At 42.7% G+C, this 20731-nt stretch overlaps 1 protein-coding gene across 4 annotated transcripts; it reads left to right on the top strand.

The window, feature by feature from the left end:
* Positions 1-935: 935 nt before the first annotated feature.
* On the top strand, positions 936-20204 carry LOC119652854 (glucose-dependent insulinotropic receptor-like). 4 transcript variants are annotated; one of them, XM_038057208.1, is made up of 5 exons: positions 936-1050; positions 18322-18648; positions 18709-18843; positions 18909-19419; positions 19480-20204. In XM_038057208.1, exons 2-5 carry the CDS (start codon positions 18444-18446, stop codon positions 20000-20002), a joined length of 1374 nt encoding a protein of 457 aa, XP_037913136.1. In that variant the 5' UTR covers positions 936-1050; positions 18322-18443; the 3' UTR covers positions 20003-20204. The 4 variants fall into 4 exon arrangements, with proteins under 4 accessions (XP_037913136.1, XP_037913135.1, XP_037913134.1 ...); XM_038057207.1 differs by having other exon boundaries at positions 936-1173; XM_038057206.1 differs by having other exon boundaries at positions 936-1598.
* Positions 20205-20731: the final 527 nt, after the last annotated feature.

The following is a 20731-nucleotide window of genomic DNA, read 5'->3' as shown; positions in this document are numbered from 1 at the left end:
GAACAGAAAAATAGAGGATTCAAAACCTATATTCCGCTAAAGAAGAAATTAACAGGAAACACTACTAATAAAGGCGAACGAACAATTTCGTAGTCTATATAACGCTAGTCTGGTTGTAGATAAAATTCGACAGCCATGAGCGGATCACCTAGTCCATATAGGTGAGATGATCCAGCCCGGAAGGTATGGGTAATATCTATGGTAAAAAAAGAAGTTGTTGGCGCTGCCTCAGAGGAGCGATAACGTAAGATAGAACTGTCTGGTATTCATGAATAACGTCTACATAGACCGGATACTGGTTGCTACGTCATTCGTGGCGATGAAGACGATAATGAGCTGCTCATGCTATTGTCCACTAGTTTACAACTGGACGAAATTTAAACCACAATGTAAAACCATAGATTAGTGGTAATATAAGGTATGTATGTATTAATCAAATCAAACCTCGATTCGTTTGAATTTAAACCTGATTTGTTTGCGTTCTGTCCCAACTGGTACGCATCATTAATATTCCCATTACTACAAGCACTGCGTATTTGCTGGCAACGTAAGGCTTACCTGGCCATACCTCGTGAAGCTATGAAAGCATCTTCTCTAAAGATGAACACCATGAGGGCCTGATCGACCTTTTTATATATACATAAAATGCTCGTCTACACACACGAGCTCTTCACAGGTATTCCCTAAATTAACAGAAAATACGCTTGAAGAAATGGATAAGAAATTAACATAAACAATTTAAGATGAAGATTTAAATGAGTACCTTCTGTACTAGAATGAGCTAATTCATTAACACTTACGAGTAAATTATCAGATAGTATGAGTTCAGTAGATTTCCTAGATAATGGTACCTTTTCGAAAAACCTGCCGACCGCAAGCTAAAGATATGCGTATCTGCGACGGCCAAGACTAGACACTTTCAGTTCTCTCGCGAACTTTTAGGCGGTCGCTTGGTAAGGTAGACGCAGCTTTCGGGTACTTAGAGCAAGTGATTAGCTGATAGCGATCGCCGATTCGTTCACGATAGTGTGACATAGTGAGCTCCCTGAAGTGATTATTGTCTTATTGATCTTATTCCTCAAATAGAATCTTAAGTGTTTAAAATTACGATCATTGTTTGTTCATGAACAGCAACTGATGAGTTCAGTGATTACTTTTCAGTGTGTACTTAAGGTATGCGTTGTGACTAAAAATTCCGAGATTAAGACAGGTCACTAAATGGCCTGAGTCACTATGTGAGGTACCGAAGGTGCACTGAGTGGTTGACGGAAATTGTTAAAGTGCTAATAAGTGATTGTGCGATAAGCATACATTTATCATGGATTATAGCCAATAAAATTTCACTTCATTGTTATAAAAATGTTTCACTCTTACCTGATAGCGTTTTATCAAATGTAATGAAACATTTCTCACTAAACGGTGATGTGTTCGAATATCTACGTAAAGGTGGTTACCATAGTGTAATTAGAAATTTATGCATGTTGCATTAAACGCATGGCAATTTATGGAATAAGGATCCTGAATTATAAAAGATTTAATCATACAGTACAATACCAGGAGTAACCTTAATATTCATCAACCCCATTGGACGAAAGCAAGTATTTATAACTTTATGAAATCATTGAATGAATTTTCATAAAAATTTATATCAACTGCACTTTTCCTTTCGTTCGCGCCATATTTCTTTCTAGATCTTTTTCTGCGAACATTTATGTTTACGCTTAAATCCAAATATTATGTATGAAACTTTGTTTTCTAAAAAAATATGTTAGGGTTTGTTGAAAGGCTACATCATTTGATAGCTTATTTTGAACATTAAAATAACAAACGAAATTATTCAGCACAATTTGAACATTGAGCATAGGAAATTCACGGGAATCCACCTGCAAGAAACACGTAAGCAACTTTACTAGGAAATATGTACAAAAAATGTGCGTAATCTATTGCTCATGATTAGTGGGTTCCAAAAGATTAACGACCTTTAGGCTACAACGACATGTTTGACGACTTCAGTCTTCTCCGAGGTTTCAGAAAGAGGAGATGGTGAACGTTTTGGTCACAACTTTGTGACAAAATATAGAAAACGAAAGTATAGGAGGACTGAGGAAGGTTGTCAGAAACAATGTCGATAGAGTTTCGTGAAAGGTATTCCAGGGACGTAATCCAAGACATCATGAAAGCCATTAATTCGCTGCTATATCAGCTACTACTTAATTGTTATTTTTACCACTTTCTTCAAATTATTTAACTTTGCCTCAAACTTATGCCCAAAGAGGACACCCAGCATTAGAGGTCTATATTCAAAATCGTCCCTACTATCACCACAAATGCTTTATATACGCGAAAATCTATCTTTTCTCCTAATTTTCAATTAAACAATTATCTCAAAAATGCTCCTCCATTTCTTCTTTTTGAGAATCATCATTGTCCCTCCTACCCTCCCACCTAAGGCTGACGATCCCATTATGTTCTCTGATGCAAAAGTTATTTATTCCGTGCAAATCTGACTTCATTGACATCCAAAGCACGACTAAAAGTGCAAATAGTGTAATTTATGCAAATTTTGAACAAATTTGATGACGAATGATCCCGCAAAACGACTAAGATAACAAAAATGAAAAACCGTACTGCAAGTTTGATGACCGTACTTGATGAGTAGTCAAACCACCAAACATATCGTATTATACGGAGCTTGCTTAAGGGGTTTTCTTATGTGACGCTTTCTAGAAATCAATCTTTAAGGTTCTATGTGGAACAAAATCTTATTAGAATCGATTCGAAGTCTGTCTGTCTGTCTTTTTCTTGTCATTGGAAGGTGCAAAACCTACCGCTGGCTTTCGCCATACGGGTATGTGAGACTACACGCTAAAACCACCTCTTCTCCTTTCGCTTAACCCGCGGGACTCTCATTCCGGTATTACCTCGTGGACAGAATCAGTTACGAGCTGCGGCTCGTGTCATTATTTACTACTTTCCTCCGAAGCTCCTCCTTCCCCAGCAGATTGTGGATCACCTTCATGAACTTTCCAACACACTCCCAGTTTTCTCAGAGCTAACATTTCATTCACCATATTCTCGGGTGACAACCGCGCCCTGGCGTCAATTTCCACTGAGTGTGTGGCGAACCTCGGGCAGTTAAAAACAACATGCTCCGCATCCTCTGGAATCATCTCGAATGATGGGCAATATGGGTATGCAAGGTACCCCCCGTACACGCTTGAGGACGTTGCTAACTTCACCGTTTAATCCATTTTGGGACATCTGGAATAATCCTATGAGTCCAGTGTCGTTTAGTTGAATCACCCCATCTTTTTTGCCACTCCAAAATAGCTTCACTTCGTGCCAATTGCCGACAATAAGTACAAGACTGGCCGGTTGCATATGATGGGTCGTAGAGGTCCACCCTCGTTTGCCAAGGTGTCGATGGGGACCATGCCTGCTATCACACATACTGCTTCGTTGGAATGCACTCAATCGATATGGGGCTGCGATTTTCCTTCTATTTGCTGCTAGCTTTAGTGCGAAGGCTTTGTCTAGGACCACCTACATTTGGTAACATTCTTGCCAGCAATGTAGCAACCCCGAGAGCCTTTTAGTTGCTTAATTCTCAAAATTGGGCTTGAATTTTAGTCTTTGGTCAACCATGACTCTTAGGTGTTTAAGCGTTGGTTTCGAATGTGTTATGTGTTCGCCAATTCTGATCTTTATCGACGTTGACTTCCTTCGCTTGGTGATCAAAACTACTTAATTTTAACACTTTGTGAGCACCAGGCCAGCCATGTCGTCTGTGAAGCCAATAATTGTCACTTTTTTGGGCAGTTGCAACTTTAAAATTCCATCATACATTATTATATACACGAGAGGAGTGACGACTGATCATTGTGAAACGTCACAGATTGTTCTATATGTCTTAGGTCCATCGTCCGAATCGTAACATAATTGCCTCCCACGGAGGAATTCTATGACTATAATATACGTACCAGATATTTGGGATGGCCCAATTTGACTAAACCCGCAATTATTTTGCTCCATTTTGCAGTATTAAAGGCATTGTTCACGTCGGGAGTAACTTTATTGGCCTCTACAGCTTTCTCAGCAATTTTGACACCGCACTGATTGTATTGATAGTAGATCTTTTCTTTCGGAATCCGGACTGCTTATCTGAGCCTATTGCAGATGACCCGTTCGAAAAGTTTGCCAACGCTGTTTAAAAGGCTTATAGGTCTATAGACGAAGGATCATTCAAACGTTTATTTGGCTTCGGGATTAGCACAAGCTTCTGTTTTCTCCACTTTTCTGGGTAACACTCTCTTTGAAGCACATCGCGAAATTTTCAGTGAACCACTTTTGAACCTTTTTAACGGCATCAGAGCTTTATTTGGAATGCCATCTTAGCCTGGGGCTTTATTTTTTACAATTTTCTTTGCGGCTTCCAGGCCTTCTTCGGTGGTTACCTCGGGAGTTGCATCTGTGGTTACCTTGGGAGTTTCATCGGAATCTATTTGGACAGTAAGCAGGTTCGAGTCATTTGAAACAGGTGGAAAGAGGGTACTAATGATGTCCCGCAGCAAATCACGGTTGGTGATCGGTGACGAGCGTTTACCCTTGATTGATACCATAACTGCCTTGTATGCACCCCCATGGGTCGGACTCCGTTTCCTTTCATAACGTCTTGGAGTGTTCAGTTCTACTTCAGAGATGGTTGATTGCAGTTATTTACTCGCGTTCTTATATCGATGGTGCAATTCTTCAGACTCAAGCCGGTTTCCGCTACGTTGACTGTGTCTCCTGGCTTTAAGGCAAACTTTGCGAAGTTCATCAAGATTTCGGCGTTTCACCAGGAGTTGGACATTCATTTCTTGTCTTGTTTTGTCCCGAGGTCCACCAATTGGAAATTCCTAAAAGCTATCTGGCATCCTGACCTACGAAATCGATCCACCTCAGGCAAGTCAGCTCTGCCTCGTCTTTTTTTTTCTACCATAGATATTGCCCTTATAAACTTTCCAGGCTGGATCATCCTCATCCATACGGATTAGGTGACCTGCCCACTACAACCTGTTGAGCCTAGTTTTATCCAAAATCAAACAGTCGTGGTATCGCTCATCGAGTTGTACTGTGTTGAATCAGAACTTCATTCCCAAAATACCGGGGTACCTCAAGGTGCTTAAGTAGCACTTTCAATCCAATCCGCAGCTTTATTGATGACAGCACCCTTGACTTCGCGTATTCGTTTGATTCGCTGGCGGACTCCCGTCGTGGGGGGGAGCGCATGTTTGAGTCATTGAATGTGGACATAACGTTTATTATTGCTTGGGACAAAGCAAATCGTGTCCAGTTCAATGCTTTTAAAACCAAATGCTGTCTCATTTCGAATAAACTATGTGGTCCCCCTCCTCACAATCTATTCTTGTCGATGGTGGGAATACTTCAACATACTGGGTATTAACATCTCTAGTAAACTCAGATGGACCGACTACATCTTCGGTATTGTGAAAAATGCGATGAAATGTTTGGGTTTTCTGAATCCTTGCAAAAAATATTTTTCGCCATTCGACCTGGCGCCGATCTACAAGACTCACGTCTAGTCTTAGATTCGAATATAACTCTCACATTTGAGCGGGTGTAGGTATAACTGCACTGTCTACTCTTGATAGAAGTCAACGAAGAGCTTTTAAACTCATCGGTGATGTGAGCATCACATCACAAATTGAGCCTCTTGAACACAGACGATCTGAAACATGTATTTCTATACTCTATCGTTATTATGAGGGTCACTGCTCCCAGGAAATATCAGGTCTTATCCCTTGTAAAGCCTCTCCCAAGCGCAACACCTGGCTAAGTAGCCGCTTCCATCCGTGTGCTCTAAGGGTCAGTACTAGTCGCACCGTGAAATACCACGAATCCTTCTTGTTTCGAACTATATGAATGGTGGAATAGACTACCATCTTCTGTCTTCCCGTCTGACTACAACATACAGATGTTTAGGCAAAGAATGCATCGCCACTTCCTTCACGCTCAACCCTTTCCCCACTCCAATCCTTCACCTCCTTCTTCCTCGCCAAGGCTGTGTTATGGGTTAATAGCATCAAAGGACATCCCGTGAGCTTTGGCATCATCACAAAAAAAACTGAATAATCCGCAGTCCGTTGTCATTGATCCGACATATCGTCTGAATACGGGCTCCGTCCCTGCTTGATTGTTGAAATCTCCAAGTATGATTTTTATATCATACCTGGGACAGGCTTCGCCAACTCTGCAGTTCCTCTGTAGTGTCTGACTAGGAAGCCTACACTGAGCCCATGGTTTACCGGGTCATACAATATATGTTGTTTACGGTGCAGGGTTGTCAGCCCTACCCAACCTCCAACTTGGACGAGTTGGTACGATTTGTGTTGCCTTTAGGCGCCGGAGACACACCTTCATTCTAAACCGTCCGCCGGCGGTTTTTCTATAAGAAAGAACTCCTAGCGATCACTGCGTGGAGGTGGAGATAGGGTTTGGTAATAGAGCTGTTGTGCGTTCAGCAGGCGTTTCTCAGGTTTTACGCTCCATCGTAGGTACCAATCAACGTTTCGCCCTGGGACCTATACTACCCTTTGACGGCCGGGAGAGTATCAACAACGACCAAACACTTCATAGCTCGAAAGCAACGGGAAGAACCATCAGCTATAAACCCCAGAAACATCAACACATACACATGTACTATTTTTTTGTACATCCTTCCAACTTTTGCTCCAATTTTTCCCACTTCCTTAATGAGAACTCTAAAAAACGAGCAACAGATAATCAACACTTGAAACTTTTTCCGTTGATTAATTAAATTTCCATTTCACAAATAAAGTACGAACTCAGATCAATATTTGATAGAAGCGTATTCTCTTTCCATGACTTTCCACGTTCCAAAGCCAAACTAGTGTTTGCCTGCAGTCTACATGAACTGGCATTTTCGAAAGCCTTCAAAAACATGCTACCATCAAATTGGAGTTTTCTCGTTCCTTCCTTCAGCTCCTGATGAACTTTCTTTTTCGAAAATTCACTCTTCCACATGAAACTGCTCCTTCGTAGCAGTTTTCCGCGTAGTCTTAGTTAAGATCAAGTGCAAGTTTTTCTTACTTGGAAGCAGATTAATTAATTTCCTGGCGCTATGCTGCACAGTCGATTCCCGGGGAGACATGTGAAGATTTCCCTCATCGGCACAATGCACGTGAATCGAACTGAGCGACTATTATATACACTCCGACATACACACATTTATAAGAAATTTCCAATTACTGTTGTTGATCGATAAATCGAGGAAATATTAGCGAAAGACGAATTGCTCCAACTCCCGGAAGAGCACGTACCGATTCCTGAAAAAGTTTATCTAAAGGAACATTTCTCGTTGGCGGTGTACCTTATATGGAGGAAGCTGTTAGGGAAATTATCGATAAGTTGCAAAATTGGGATTGATTCAAGGATTACAATTAATAGTGATTTGCGGAATTTCTGCCGCCGAGTTTGAGCTCTACGAACCCCTCGCAAACCAACTGAAACTGAGTCAATTATTCAAACTGAACTCATAGTCATTGCACAGTTTTATGTTAAGTTCTAAATTATGGTGAGCACAGTCCTAATTGAAATAATTGGGATAAGTCGGAAGTTACTAGGTCGACCTTGGAAAATTGGGTGGGAAATTTCTACTAATTCGCGCAGGGTGGTTTAAGCGGATTTAGCACAAATTAAAAAGTCTGAGCACAAGTGACTTTCACATAATCAAGATAAATTTAGTCAGTGCTTTAATTGAGTAACGAAATGACCAGCAATTCCTTAAAGAAGGAAAGCATAAAATGCTGATACCAAAAACTAACCCAATCATCTGCACAATGCAGAACAACCTCAACACTTCCACCTGGTTGCTGCTAGGCAGCAAAACAGGGGAGAGAACCAATAGGCCGGGAACTTTTCTCACTATCGGCGTTCCCGAACCCTACTATGGGCTGGGAACCGTCACGTTACAAGTGTCGGCTCCTAAAACCATTGAAGGGGATATGCAGCCCTCGGCATCTACATCTGAAATAAATTCCCAAATAAATTTGCAGCATCAGTCATCGGATCAATAGCTGCAAGTCATTTATATACCTCATACAAGAACCGTGGGTTGTTGGTGGGGTAGTCAGGGGTCTAAACTTCCATCATACTGACCTATTGTATGCCAATGGAAGCGATCGACCCCGCACCTCCTGCATGGTAGTCTCAAAAGACTTCCAGGCTAATTTGGTTAACGAACTATGTGATGGCAACACCACATCGGCTAAGCTAACCATAAAAAGTCAACAGGGAGATGAAGAGATACTATGATGCTCTGCATATTTTCCCTACGACGCAGAAGACGTTCCCAGTGGAACATTCATCAGAGCTATCCAATATGTCAAAAGTAGAGGCATGGGGGTAATAGCAGGATGTGATGTCAACGCTCACCACATATGCTGGGAAGTTCGAACATCAATGCAAGAGGATCGAGATTACTGGAGTATCTAGTAGGAACCGATTTGCAGATCCTAAACCTTCAACGTGGTCAGGCGAGAGGTCATCGACATCACGGTGGCATCTCTTGAGGCAACCTCAAAGCTGAAGCGGATTCTAGTCAAAGAACGTAACCAGAAACTGGGTTATTTACGTTTACAGAACGGGAAGTACACAGAAAGCGATGAAGAAACGGCAAACCCTTTGCTTGAAGTGCACTTCCCAGCCAGCATTCAAAATCTAATCTCGAAGCCAACAGGTGCATACAATCCTCAACCGAGAGACTGGAATCCGGCATGCAAAGTAGTATCACTGAAGCGAGTAAAATGGGCATTTAACTCGTTCCATAGATACAAGTCGGCAGGCACGTCCAGATGGCATCATCCCTGCGCTAGTAATAGAGGGTCTACACATTCGGAATACATATCGTGCATGCCTAGCACACGCTTATATTCCAATTAAATGACGTGATGTGAAGATGTTATTCATTCCCAAACCAGGAAAACGCACCTACTCAGACGCAAAAATCTTTCGACTGATCAATCTAACGTCCTTTCTACTAAAAGGAGTAGAAAGACTAATAGATCTTTTCATAAGGGATACACACATTCCTAAGTGGCCACTTCACCATAGGCAACATGCCTACCAGAAAGGCAAATCCACGGAGACAGCACTCCATGAACTTACGGCAAAAATTGAAAAGGTGATGTTCGAAAAAGAATACGCCTTAGGCGTATTCATGGACATCGAAGGTGCCTTCAATTATGCCTCATTCACGGCAATTTGTGATGCGGCAAGACAGCATGGAATCGAACCGCTGCTAATTATTTGGATCTTTCACATGCTAGAGTGGAGAAAAATTCCCATATCGTTCGGCCAGAAGTCTATTGTTATGGCTCTTGGTAATGGATACCATGCTGTGGCTCCTGGAGGACAGAAAAGTTTTTGCGCAGGCATTTGCGGACGACCTAGCCCTAATAATTACTGGTAAGTTTGCGGACATAGTATGTGACCGCCTGAATGCAACCCTGCATGAAATCCACAGCTGGTACCTCCGCAATGGACTCACGGTGAACGCTAGGAAGACTGGACTAGTTATGTTCACTAGGAACATCAGGTGGGGCAGCTATACGCAACCCACCTTAGCAGGGGCGAAAATCTAGCTAGCACAAACAGTCAAGTACTTAGTGGTGCATTTCGATTCCAAGTTAACGTGGAAGCATCATATCCAGAAACAATATCAGAAATCCTGCATATTGCTCTGGTGCTGTAGGAATACGATAGGTAAGACCTGGGGACTTTCACCCAAACGGATATACTTGATGTATACATCCATAATAAAACCCATTTTGAAGTATGCATGCCACGTCTCGTGGCCAAGACTGAACTTTGGTAACAGCAGGAAGCTTCTAACGCAGATTCAGAGATTTGGTTGCCTAAGTATTACTGGAGCAATAAGTACTGCGTGGACTGCGGCACTTGAAGCTATCCTAAATTTACCCCCCATTCACTTGGAAATGAAACGGAAAGCAGCCAACGACGCATATACTCGATACCATTGGGGCGTGGAAGGGCGGCCAATCACACGGTTATGCGTCTATCTGGAAATTCCTTGAAAAACAAACGATAGCCCTGATGCCGACCGATCATATGGTTTCCAGATTCGTCTTTGAAAAGACATACACTGTCGTAATCACCGAAAGAGAAGAATGGTCGACAAATGGCCATGAGTTTTTTCAGATTACAGACCTAATAATCTTCACCGACGGGTCAGTCATGGAGGATGGATCGGGCGCAGGGGTGTTCTCGGAGAATCCGACTATAGAACTGGCCAGACCCCTCGGGAAAATGATGGCCATATTCCAGGCGGAGATATATGCCATTTCATTGGCAGCAGGAGAATGTCTGTGACATAAGTGGAGGGGTCGCACCATCCGAATCTATTCCGACAGTCAGGCAGCATTATCAGCACTAATTGGCAACGACATATCAAGCCAGTTGGTGTGGAGTTGTCATCAGGTGCTGCTGAAACTTGGCCGACTGACCGAAACATTCCTGATGTGGGTGCCGGGGCACTCTAACATCGCCGGTAATGAGGAGGCTGACAGAGAGATCCACAATGGTGGGGCCAGAACCAGCTCTTGGAATCCGACCATATACTGTCAAGTCTACTCTGAAGGGTGAAATTGCAAGGATTCACGCAACCGAGTGGAAAAATTTGGACTCTTGCCGGCAAGCGAAAATCCTTGTGAAGGAGCCTAGGGCCACTAAAGCGGCATTTTTGTTGTCCCTTAAGAAGTGGGACATGAAAACCCTACTAGGACTTTTAACGGGACATTGCTCCTTAAACTAGCATATGGAAAAGATTGGGGTAGTGGTTTCGGCTATGTGCAGCCAATGTGGTGAGGAGCAGGAGGAGACGGCCCTGCACTTTTTATGCAGCTGCCCGGCATCCTCAGATCTCAGACGAAGACACCTTGGTAAGGTTTTCTTCAATGGAGAATCTGCACACTCTCTGCCTCTGGAGAATGTTCTCAGATTCGCTAAAGCCTGCGAACACCGTAGGCGGGAAGCCATTGAATAGGTAATTTACGGGGATAGTACAATGGGCCTAACAATGGCCTGAGTGCTCGGAGCTGCGGCTCCCCCCAGTAAACTAAACTAAACTAAAACCTAATCATCTGAAAATTCGTTACCTTTGCCTGAAATGATACGTCACAGGAAATATCTAGCTCTTCTATGCTCGGCTCATAACCCTAAAAATAGAATTCAATTACAATCCACGGGTAATCTTTGCTTTTCATCTCATTATCATACTCCTGCATATATGCTGGCTTCCCTCTATTAAAATCTATTTAAAACTTTTAAATACATGCAAGTACGTACCTTTAAAATGGAAACAAAGATGATCTTTCAATCTTTTTGAAATAGTACGGAATAAGAAAACTTTTCAAGAGTCAATTAGCGTAATGTGCAGAAGCAGAAAATTTATTTTTCTCCTTATCCTATAAAGATATCATAATACTGATAGGCTCATATTGGCTCTCCATATATCTACGTATAAACGCCGAGTTCCCCTTGACAACGTACTCCAAATTGAATGTATTGCAATTCAAGGATTCAGTTCGTCGTAAATATCTACGATTTTGTTTTGAATAAACTTGCCCCCTAAGTACAGCGATAACAGCCATATCTTTCTGGATAAGAGGCAGAAATATGGGTAGCTTTTCGTTCAATTCGTAAACATCAGAATGACGTATTTCATTGATAAGAATCAATACATTGCTCATATTTGAATTAGAATGTGGGAGGGATATATTGCATGAAAAAAGAATGTACTCGCGTAATAAGCGCCTAATTTGAGATTCGGAATATTATCTTATATACTGTATTGCTACCTACATGATGATGGCTTAAGAGCTGAAAATTATGATTTAGGGAAGCAATTAATGCTACTTTGACCCTGGCTGTTTGCGCAATGTGAATTAGGCAGATGTTGGTACTTCACTGATGCTGTGGATGCTGTACTTGTGAATTTGGGAAACATAGAATGAGTCACGGTTCATCAATCTTTCTCTAAGATAGAATAAAAATGTTGACGATTTACGTAATAAGGTACGCTGCTCTGTTTGATGAACTAGCAGACATACTAGCTTGACGGAGAAGAGTGGCGTCGAGGACTTCAGAAGGGAAAGTAAGGTGTTCGGGCTGCAAATGAAGAGAATCATTAAGGAAAGACCCCGTCGTAATGATTTTAAGAAAGCAAACATACTAACATACCGCTTTATTATATCTACCAGTCTATACCAAACATGCTTCATCGAAACTTTATATCTAAAGTCAACGCATTAATTACTACACTGTAATCCTCAATGTTCCATATTCAAATAAATAATTACATTCATGCTTCCTGACCAGGGTCACCATTTCTATTTATCAAATTACTTTCAGTAAACTGATCAGAAGTTTCATCGAACATAAGACAATAACAGAAACTATATTAGCCTGACAAAATTCAAAACGAACGCTCTACATACATATATATATATGATTGCTGTTTACCCATTGGTAGGCTAATGCGTTTCAAATCTCCTCACGACTCTCCGAGACGCCTGCACTCTTCCTTCGTCGGTCATTTTGAGAAAGTGAATTCTACTTCCTGGCATTGCGATTGTAGCCTCTTCTTAATGAGCGACCCAAAAAGACTATACACGGGAAATCAACTCCCAGCACATTTTTCGAAATTTTATGGAAACGGAGAAGTGTTGCATACGTTTGACCGCGGCGGGAGTTGCGCGGCAAATTCCGCGCATCAGGGCTGGTGTTAGTACCGTGTATGTGATCATTGGTGCCCACGTGGTTGTGAGCACAAGGCTGCGAGTGTGGCAGCAGCTGCTTATAGCTTCGCACATTCTAGCGGAACCAAAGGTAGAGCTTCTTTGAAGACTCATTTCAGATTAATGATAATGAGCGAATGATGCTTTAAAATTCCTTTATGGGAAGTTTGGCGGAAGGAAAAAAGCGCAATATTCTCAGCAATAGATCCATGTTTGTTCTCCTAGGAAGTAAGGAGGAAGTAAGAAGATGCATCCAAGATCAATATTTTAAATGCATCCGATTCATGCCGAAATTAGATGAAGAAACACACACAAGAAAACAGGCAACATCGGCACACCGACACGCCAATACCACATACCTACCGCGTCCCTACCAGTAAGGTGCACGATGAGATCCGAAGCCCCTTTGCCGATGGAGTTGGTTCTCCTGTGTATAATCTTCTTGGCGCGAGCCATTCACTGCCATTTTTACCTTCCAATCAAATCGTGTGAGGGTTCGCTTTCCATGTACTACTCCCATATAGCAAGCTAGAAAGAACACTAATAAAGAACAGTCTTCACTTGATCTTGGTGTTAAGATAACTGCATTTCCAGATTTTAAACAAGGCGGTTAATGCCTCGAGCCACATCCAGTTTGGTAGCGCCGTTAGCAGAAACCACGTTTCCTACATACGCAAATTGATTGATGTTTTCGGTAATCTGCCCGTTAATGCAAATTTAGAGAGTTTTCAATGACCCGTCAGTTTTGAAGAAAACTGTTATGGTCCTTTAGCCACGCAAAATTTAACCATTACTCTTGGTTTTTGGTTTTTGCAGAATTCCTGTTTGTAAATCGTACGATCTAATGCTTCTCACGTTTCACATATCAGAACAGAAGTGTTACATTTCACGGCCAAAATGTTGGATATAAAAATAACGCTACAAAAATCAAGTTGGATCCATTCTAATCTAATTTGATGAAAATTATACTTTGACATTTCCCATCGCCCCAGTCCCATGTCAGATCGTCTCCATTGAATCCAGCGGCAGAGGCGACTTTATGTTGGCGCCTAGGCTCGCGCCTCCAATATGCCGCCACATCACTGTATCCCCAGCTGAAACCGCGCGGGTTCAGCGAAGCAAACCATCCGCGTGATCCCGCCGTCCCCGAGCGAATCTGAGGCTTCGCGGACGCTCTTTCGAAGGCCTTCAGCCTCGACAAGGATACCCACTTAGGTCCGCCTCGGACGTCAATTTTAAACGAGTGCTCGCCCCGTTCCATAATTTTAAAGAAGCTCTCGTATGGTGGTTGCAGCGGCTTTCGAGGAGCGTCTACCCTGATGAGGACCTGGTCACTCGTGTCGAGATCCCTGTTGACCTCCGATGTCGCGTGTCAGAATGGTGGAGTCCGTTGCATTTTCGAAACCGCGTTCCTGGGCAGATGCAGTACTTCCGAATCGTTTAACCTTGCTCTGATGTCCCGTACAGGGTCGGCGGGGAGGCGTAGATTCTCCCCGTAAACCATCTCTGCTGGGCTGGCCGTGAGCTCCTCTCGCTGGACTGTGCGGAGGCCGTGGAGGACGAAAGGCAAGGACCGCGACCACGACGAATCGCCGCAATCCATTACAACGGCCTTCAACGTCCGATACCAACTTTCCAGCATACCATTGGACTGTGGATGGTACGCTAATGCGTACTAGTCTTATGCTGTTTAAAGCCAAGAAGCTTTGCTAACTCCGCAAAAAGAGTAGATGCAAATTGCATTCCCTGGTCCGTGATGATAGCTTCTTGAACACCAAAGCGCTGAATCCACAGACGCTCTCGGCATATGGTTGCGCCGTAATGTCAGACGGAGGTATTGCTTCAAGTCGCCACATAAACCTATCGATGTTTGCGAGGCAATACTTGAATCCGTGTGAGTCTCGCTAAGGGCCGATGATGTCGAGATGGATAGTGTGACAGCGCTTGGTTGACCGGGGGAAAACACTTACTTCCTTTCGAACGTGCTTGTTGGTTTTGCACTTCTGGTAGGCGATGCACTGTCTGGCCTAAGAATTTACGTCCTTGTTCATGGACGGAACGAAATATTTATCAGTGAGTAACCGGTTCGTCGTCCTGATGCCTCGATGCCCAAGATCGCGAATCGCGTTGAATACTTCTCTGCAAAAATCGGTCGCAATGAATGGCCTGGGTCCCTTATCTGAGGTCTCGCAGAGTAAATAATAAAAATAATAAAATAGGAAACTCCTTGAATTTGTGTTTGAAGTTTACCTTCAGGTTCTGAAGCTCTGCATCGTCTTTTTTGTGCTTCGGCGATTGTCGTATAATCGACCATGGCGGGGACTGTGACCTCTGAGATTCGATACAAAGCGTCAGCAACAACATTGTCTTTCCCAGACACGTGTTGTATATCAGAAGTGACCTGGCCAATATAACTCAAGTGCTTAAGTTATCGAGGGGATACTTTGTTGGGCTTTTTTTCTAAGCGCGAACGTAAGGGATTTGTAGTCCGTGAACACAGTGAACGGCCTGCCCTCAAGGGAGAAACGGAAGTATTCAATTACAAGGTACGCGGTGAGTAGGTCACGATCGTAAGCGCTGTAATTGCGTTGAGCTGGGTTGAGCTGCTTCAAAAAGGAATTCAATGGTCGCCAGATTTAATTCACCCGTTGATGAAGAGCGACACCTACCGCTGTATCTGAGGCATCGACGAACATAACTAGGGGTGCATAGGGTTGAGTCAATGCCAGCAGTGTTGCTTCAATAAGCTGTTGCTGGACTGTCTCAAATGCATGAATGGCCTCAACGGACCACGCAACCTCGCGGGTGTCTTTAGTTTTGGGCCCAGACAAGTAGTCGTGATGAGTGACCCCGGGCAAGAAACGACGATAGAAATTTAACATGCCCAAGAACCTTCGCAGATCATTCACCGTGGTTGATAGTGGAAAACACTTAATCGTCCCAACCTTTTCTCGCCAGGGGTTACTAAGTAGCCGAGAAGCTTCACCTGCCTCTGGAGGAATCTGCATTTTTCAACGTTAAGTACAAGTCCGGCCTCAGGGAGACGTTGAAAAATGCACTCAAAATGTTCTAAGTGCTTAAATTCTGAAGAGAAAACGACCAAAACATCATCCGTGTAGATGAAACAAATGTTCAAGTTTTGTAAGACAGAGTGGATAAACCTCTGGAAAGTCTGTGCAGCGCCGCACAAGCCGAAAGTCATCCTAGTGAACTCGAAGAGTCCGAAAGGTGTACAGCTAGCCGTCTTTGGAATGTCTTCGGGAGCGACAGGCATTTAGTGATACACCTTGGCAAAATCCAAGGTCGTAAAAACACGGCAGTTCGTTAGCGTGTGCGCAAAATCATGGAGGAGTGGAATGGGATATCGGTCTGGAACTGTCTGAGCGTTCAGAGACCTGACCGCCATTCGCCGCTTGGCTTAGGGACCAAATGAAATGGAGAGAACCAACAGCTATTGAATTGTCTGCAGATACCTTGTTTCATCAAGTCTTCCAACTCTTTCTTCACAACAGCAAGCTTCTGAGGTGAAAGTGGACGCACCTTTGAGAAGATTAGGGAGCCGGTAGTGTTGATGTGGTGCTCCACATCGTGCTTAACTGGCTTGGAAAAACTACTTTCAGTAGTGATTATGCTGTACTATCGGAGGAGTGCGCAAATGCAGTGGTCGGCAAGGTCCTCGAAAATTATAGAAAGAGTGCCATTTTGGCAGGTAGAAATCTTCCCTGACGCACGTAACGTTCTGTAAGTCCATCAGCAGCCCAGGAAGTCTGCGCCTAATCTGGGGACGCTAATGTCCGCCAGTTGTTTTTTGTTGCGCTGAACGTGGTACATTTAGTCGCTAGAGCCTGGAGCAAAGTCCCAACCGTCAATGCGAACTTCGTGACCGCGTCGGCTAATGTTGACACTACTGACTTATGCTCGTCGATTTCCCGGGTTGTATTTCGCGAAACCGCCGGAGTGTGTCCCTAAAAGGTAGAAAGAGAATAACAAAATGAAATGATTAAAAAAATATTGACTAAAACAGAAGAAAATAAATGAATAATATTAAATAAAAATAATGGAAATGAAACACAAGAAATGGATGAAGTTGCCTGGCTTGTATTGAATTCAACTGTTGTTGTTGCTGCAACTGCAAGTGAGGTTGGATGTGTTTGATGTTATGTGAAGTTTGCTATGTCTGTGTCGCTGACTATCTCCTGAACTCAAACTTCCTGAAATCGAAGAAAAAGCGTCAATTCTGCCGATATTTGCAGTTGTCCGCAGATAAATAGGGATTATCAAAAAACCACCCCAATGATATAGCACACTCTATTTATGTCTAGGTACAGATCTGATTCTAATCGATATTGTCAGGCGGGTTGCCTAGTGTATTTGCCATAAGATTACCAAAATAACTCTCACCCCCATTTGTTGGGGGACAACCGGACCATAAAAACGGCCAATATAGTAGCTCAGTGTCCACAATATCAGAAGCCTCTGTTAATGCGTAGCCACCTACCTAGATTTTAAAGCCAGAAATTTGTCAGAAACCGGCGCCAAACTCAAGAGAGCAAGTCTTGTGGCCAAGGCTAGAGAGAAGGAAGACTCTCCATAGTCCTACCATCTCCCTTCGCGTAGACCCAAAGTGTCTACCATATATTGCCGGAATTCTCATTCGACTTGGAGAAAGCAAGAATGTTAGGTTCCCTCATTACAACTGGTGTTGAACGTGTACATTCCAGAAACAAGTCATAGCTTCTTTTCGATAGCCGTAACCGTAAGGTCAGTCTCTCTCCGAGACATTATTGTCATTTCGATAGCAATAATGTTTCAAAGTTTATAGGTTGCTAAGCCATCAATTTTGACCATATCTCTTTTAGTCGCCATTTACAACAAGCGTGGAAGATCTTGAGTGCATTCTGCAGCCCCAACTCACAGGGCATGATTCGCTGTGGCCTGGCATTTGCTTCTGCAATGCTACAAATTAAGGGCGAGTTACTGAAGAAACCAAGACCAAAGGCCCTGAATCATAAGCGGTTAAGGGCAAATTCACCATACAAAGTTATACTTAGATAGTGGTGAGAAATGGATGGAGAGAGCAAACTGTTTTTATTGGATGCAAATCTTGTAAGCACCTTCTCAAGCTTCGGCGGTGCCAGCTGACTTTCGAGCTGAACCTGGGGTGTTTTTCAAAAAATTTGGAATTCTTAGTGGAAAAACAAACCTCATTAAGGTGGCTTTCTATAAGTGCGGTGTATGAGTTATTTGTTTGAAACCATACAATATGACAGGATCCTTAAGCAAACGCCTGTAAACGGGATCGTCAAATAATACAACTGATAACTTTGTTAATCGCTCTACCTACCTAAGTTCATGATTAGGTGACCATTTACCTTACTACCTCTTTAAGAATCACTTCTTAAGATTGAAGTTTAAGATAAGACCGATACATGATACCGAAATGAATTCATTGTTAAAATAGTCTACAATTTTTAACTTTCAGATCTATCCATTTTTGTGGTCGAACAGTCCAAGTACAAGCAAATGCGTATGATCAAAAGTATGTTTCAAGGACATCGGAGGATGAGGACGCGGTACTTTGCTACAGATGCTATATAACTCACAATGACAGATTCAACTTATATGGTAGGACCAGGAATTTCGTTTTACCGCTCCGATGGTGATCTGAGTATCACCTTCAATGCAACTCGACCCAGAGTTGTTGACATCGAATTAAAGCTTTATGACATTTTCATCCCCATACTTGGATTTTTAATAATCACTATGAACACTGTTATTGTCGTTTCTAGTGGTCTCATTTTATATAAAGGTATGTATCACATATTCTGTCTAACTACTTGTGTATAAAAAGGTTATTCCTCTTATGTAGGGCCACACCCGCGGGCAACATACATATTTTTAGGAAATGTTGCATTAGCCGATTTGATCACGGGGGTGGCGGTCATCTTTGGCTTGTACTATCCTAGTGCTAGCCGAACGGAGGTTGTCTGTGCTGTAGAAATTGGTATATAGTGCCTCATCTTACCATGCCTTTCACCATATGACCCAAAAACTGAATGATCTTTTCAGGTATGACAGTATCAGCTTCAATGGCTTCAGTTTACAGCATCGGATTGATTGGTGTCGATCGTTTCCTTTATATTTTGTATGGGCTTACGTACCAACGTTATATCTACCCCAATCGGGCTCGCTTCATGGTACTTTGCACATGGGTGCTGGCGATCGTAATCGGATTTCTTCCCGCGATGGGCTACCGTCAGAATACTTATAATGGGAAGTTGTGCTGGTTCATAATCATTGAACCACCCGAATTGGTGTTGATTACAACCACCATAGGTCTTGTGCCATTAGTTCTAATCATTATTTTGTACAGTATAATTTTGTATCATGCACTTCGAAAAATCTCCCAATTGAAATTAGCTGCGAAAAACAGACAAGGAACAGATTCAGGAAATTTAAGGATGTTCCGCGGAGGTAGGCAGTCATCGACGCTGTCGGTAATTCCAGATAATCCAGGAATAAATGGTGATTTGAATTGTGACGAGGCGCCTTCCAGGAGATGTTGTGGATTATGTAAACGGTGAGCATTTTTCGTCTTCCTCTTTTCATTGTGCTCTAAATTCCTGTTTGTGTCTTACAGAAAATCTGCAAAGGTTCAAATCACTCCGGTCTACAACCCTAGTAAATGGAAGGCTATAAAAATTGTTGTCCTAACTACAGGATGTTTTTTTGTCACCTGGTTCCCATACTTTGTCGCATCTGCAATGCATGCTGTTTGCGATCCAAAGCAAACACCGAAATTTTGTGATGGACTTCGCGTTGCCTTGGCGAGCCCTCTGGCAATATTAGGCCTATCAAATAGTCTTCTTAATCCCATCATATATGCTTGGTGGCACAATGGCTTTCGAGAGTCCTTAAGAAAAATATGTAAAAACTGTTGCGGTAAGGAAGGATTTGTATGTGGAGCAGAAAGTTCATCGACCAGTCAGCAAACTATACGCACCCAAAGTACATTCTTGCATAAGTCTAAGCGACAAAGTGATACCGAGGCTTCGGACCAAGAGAGTAATCTAATAATGAAATCTCGGCCAACTTATAGGAGAACGTTCCAACAAATTGGAGCCCAAAATTTGAATTATGATGGAGGAACTGATGAAGATTGACCACCAAATAGGAAGATTGAGGTGGCAGCAGAAGTGCGACTTGTAGATCCCAGCACTGTTGTGTAAAGATCTGTTATGAACAATAAGATATATATGAAAGATGACAATTCTTTGATAAGTAATTGTGAGATGAATAAAACTGATACTGATTGATCTCGAGGAGAAAGAAATTTCGAATAAATGCTTTAAATAAAATTGTTTTGCTTTTCTTTCTCAGTTTTATTTTGCAGAAAACTAAATCCGAAGAACCAACCTTTCGCGTATCTTTCTCATTGGCAATTTAAGGACTTCTAAGGGAGGAGGAGAAGGTGATTCCCATTAAAACTCGTGGAATTGGAATAGAGACACAGGCTGGAATAACTAAAATAAATAATTATAATAATAGCCGCCGTAATCGGTCCCAAGCCCGGTTGTGAAAGAAGGAAGGTTGGAAATGTTCAGTCTGAATGGCTGTACGTCACCGCAGCGTCTCAGGGAGTAGGCGAAGATAATGCAGGAACTTTGTAGTCTTGCAAATTACCCACTGAGGAAACTATCATCACACCTGCTAGTTAGGTATAAAATGCAAAACCAGAGAAGAAGGAGAAACTTTAGGTCCCGCACGGATAACCGGCGGGTGTCAACTGACTTCATGACTAGATCGGGCTCCCATAATGGACAGCACGGCGTCGAAACTGCTACTCGTGAGGCGGTTCGACATCTAGGCGCCACGATCGCCAGGAGCATTGC

Source organism: Hermetia illucens, chromosome 3 (assembly GCF_905115235.1).
Source record: "Hermetia illucens chromosome 3, iHerIll2.2.curated.20191125, whole genome shotgun sequence".
Lineage (NCBI taxonomy): Eukaryota > Metazoa > Arthropoda > Insecta > Diptera > Stratiomyidae > Hermetia > Hermetia illucens.
Note: the sequence above shows the minus strand (reverse complement) of the source record. Positions and strands in the feature narration are given on the sequence as shown.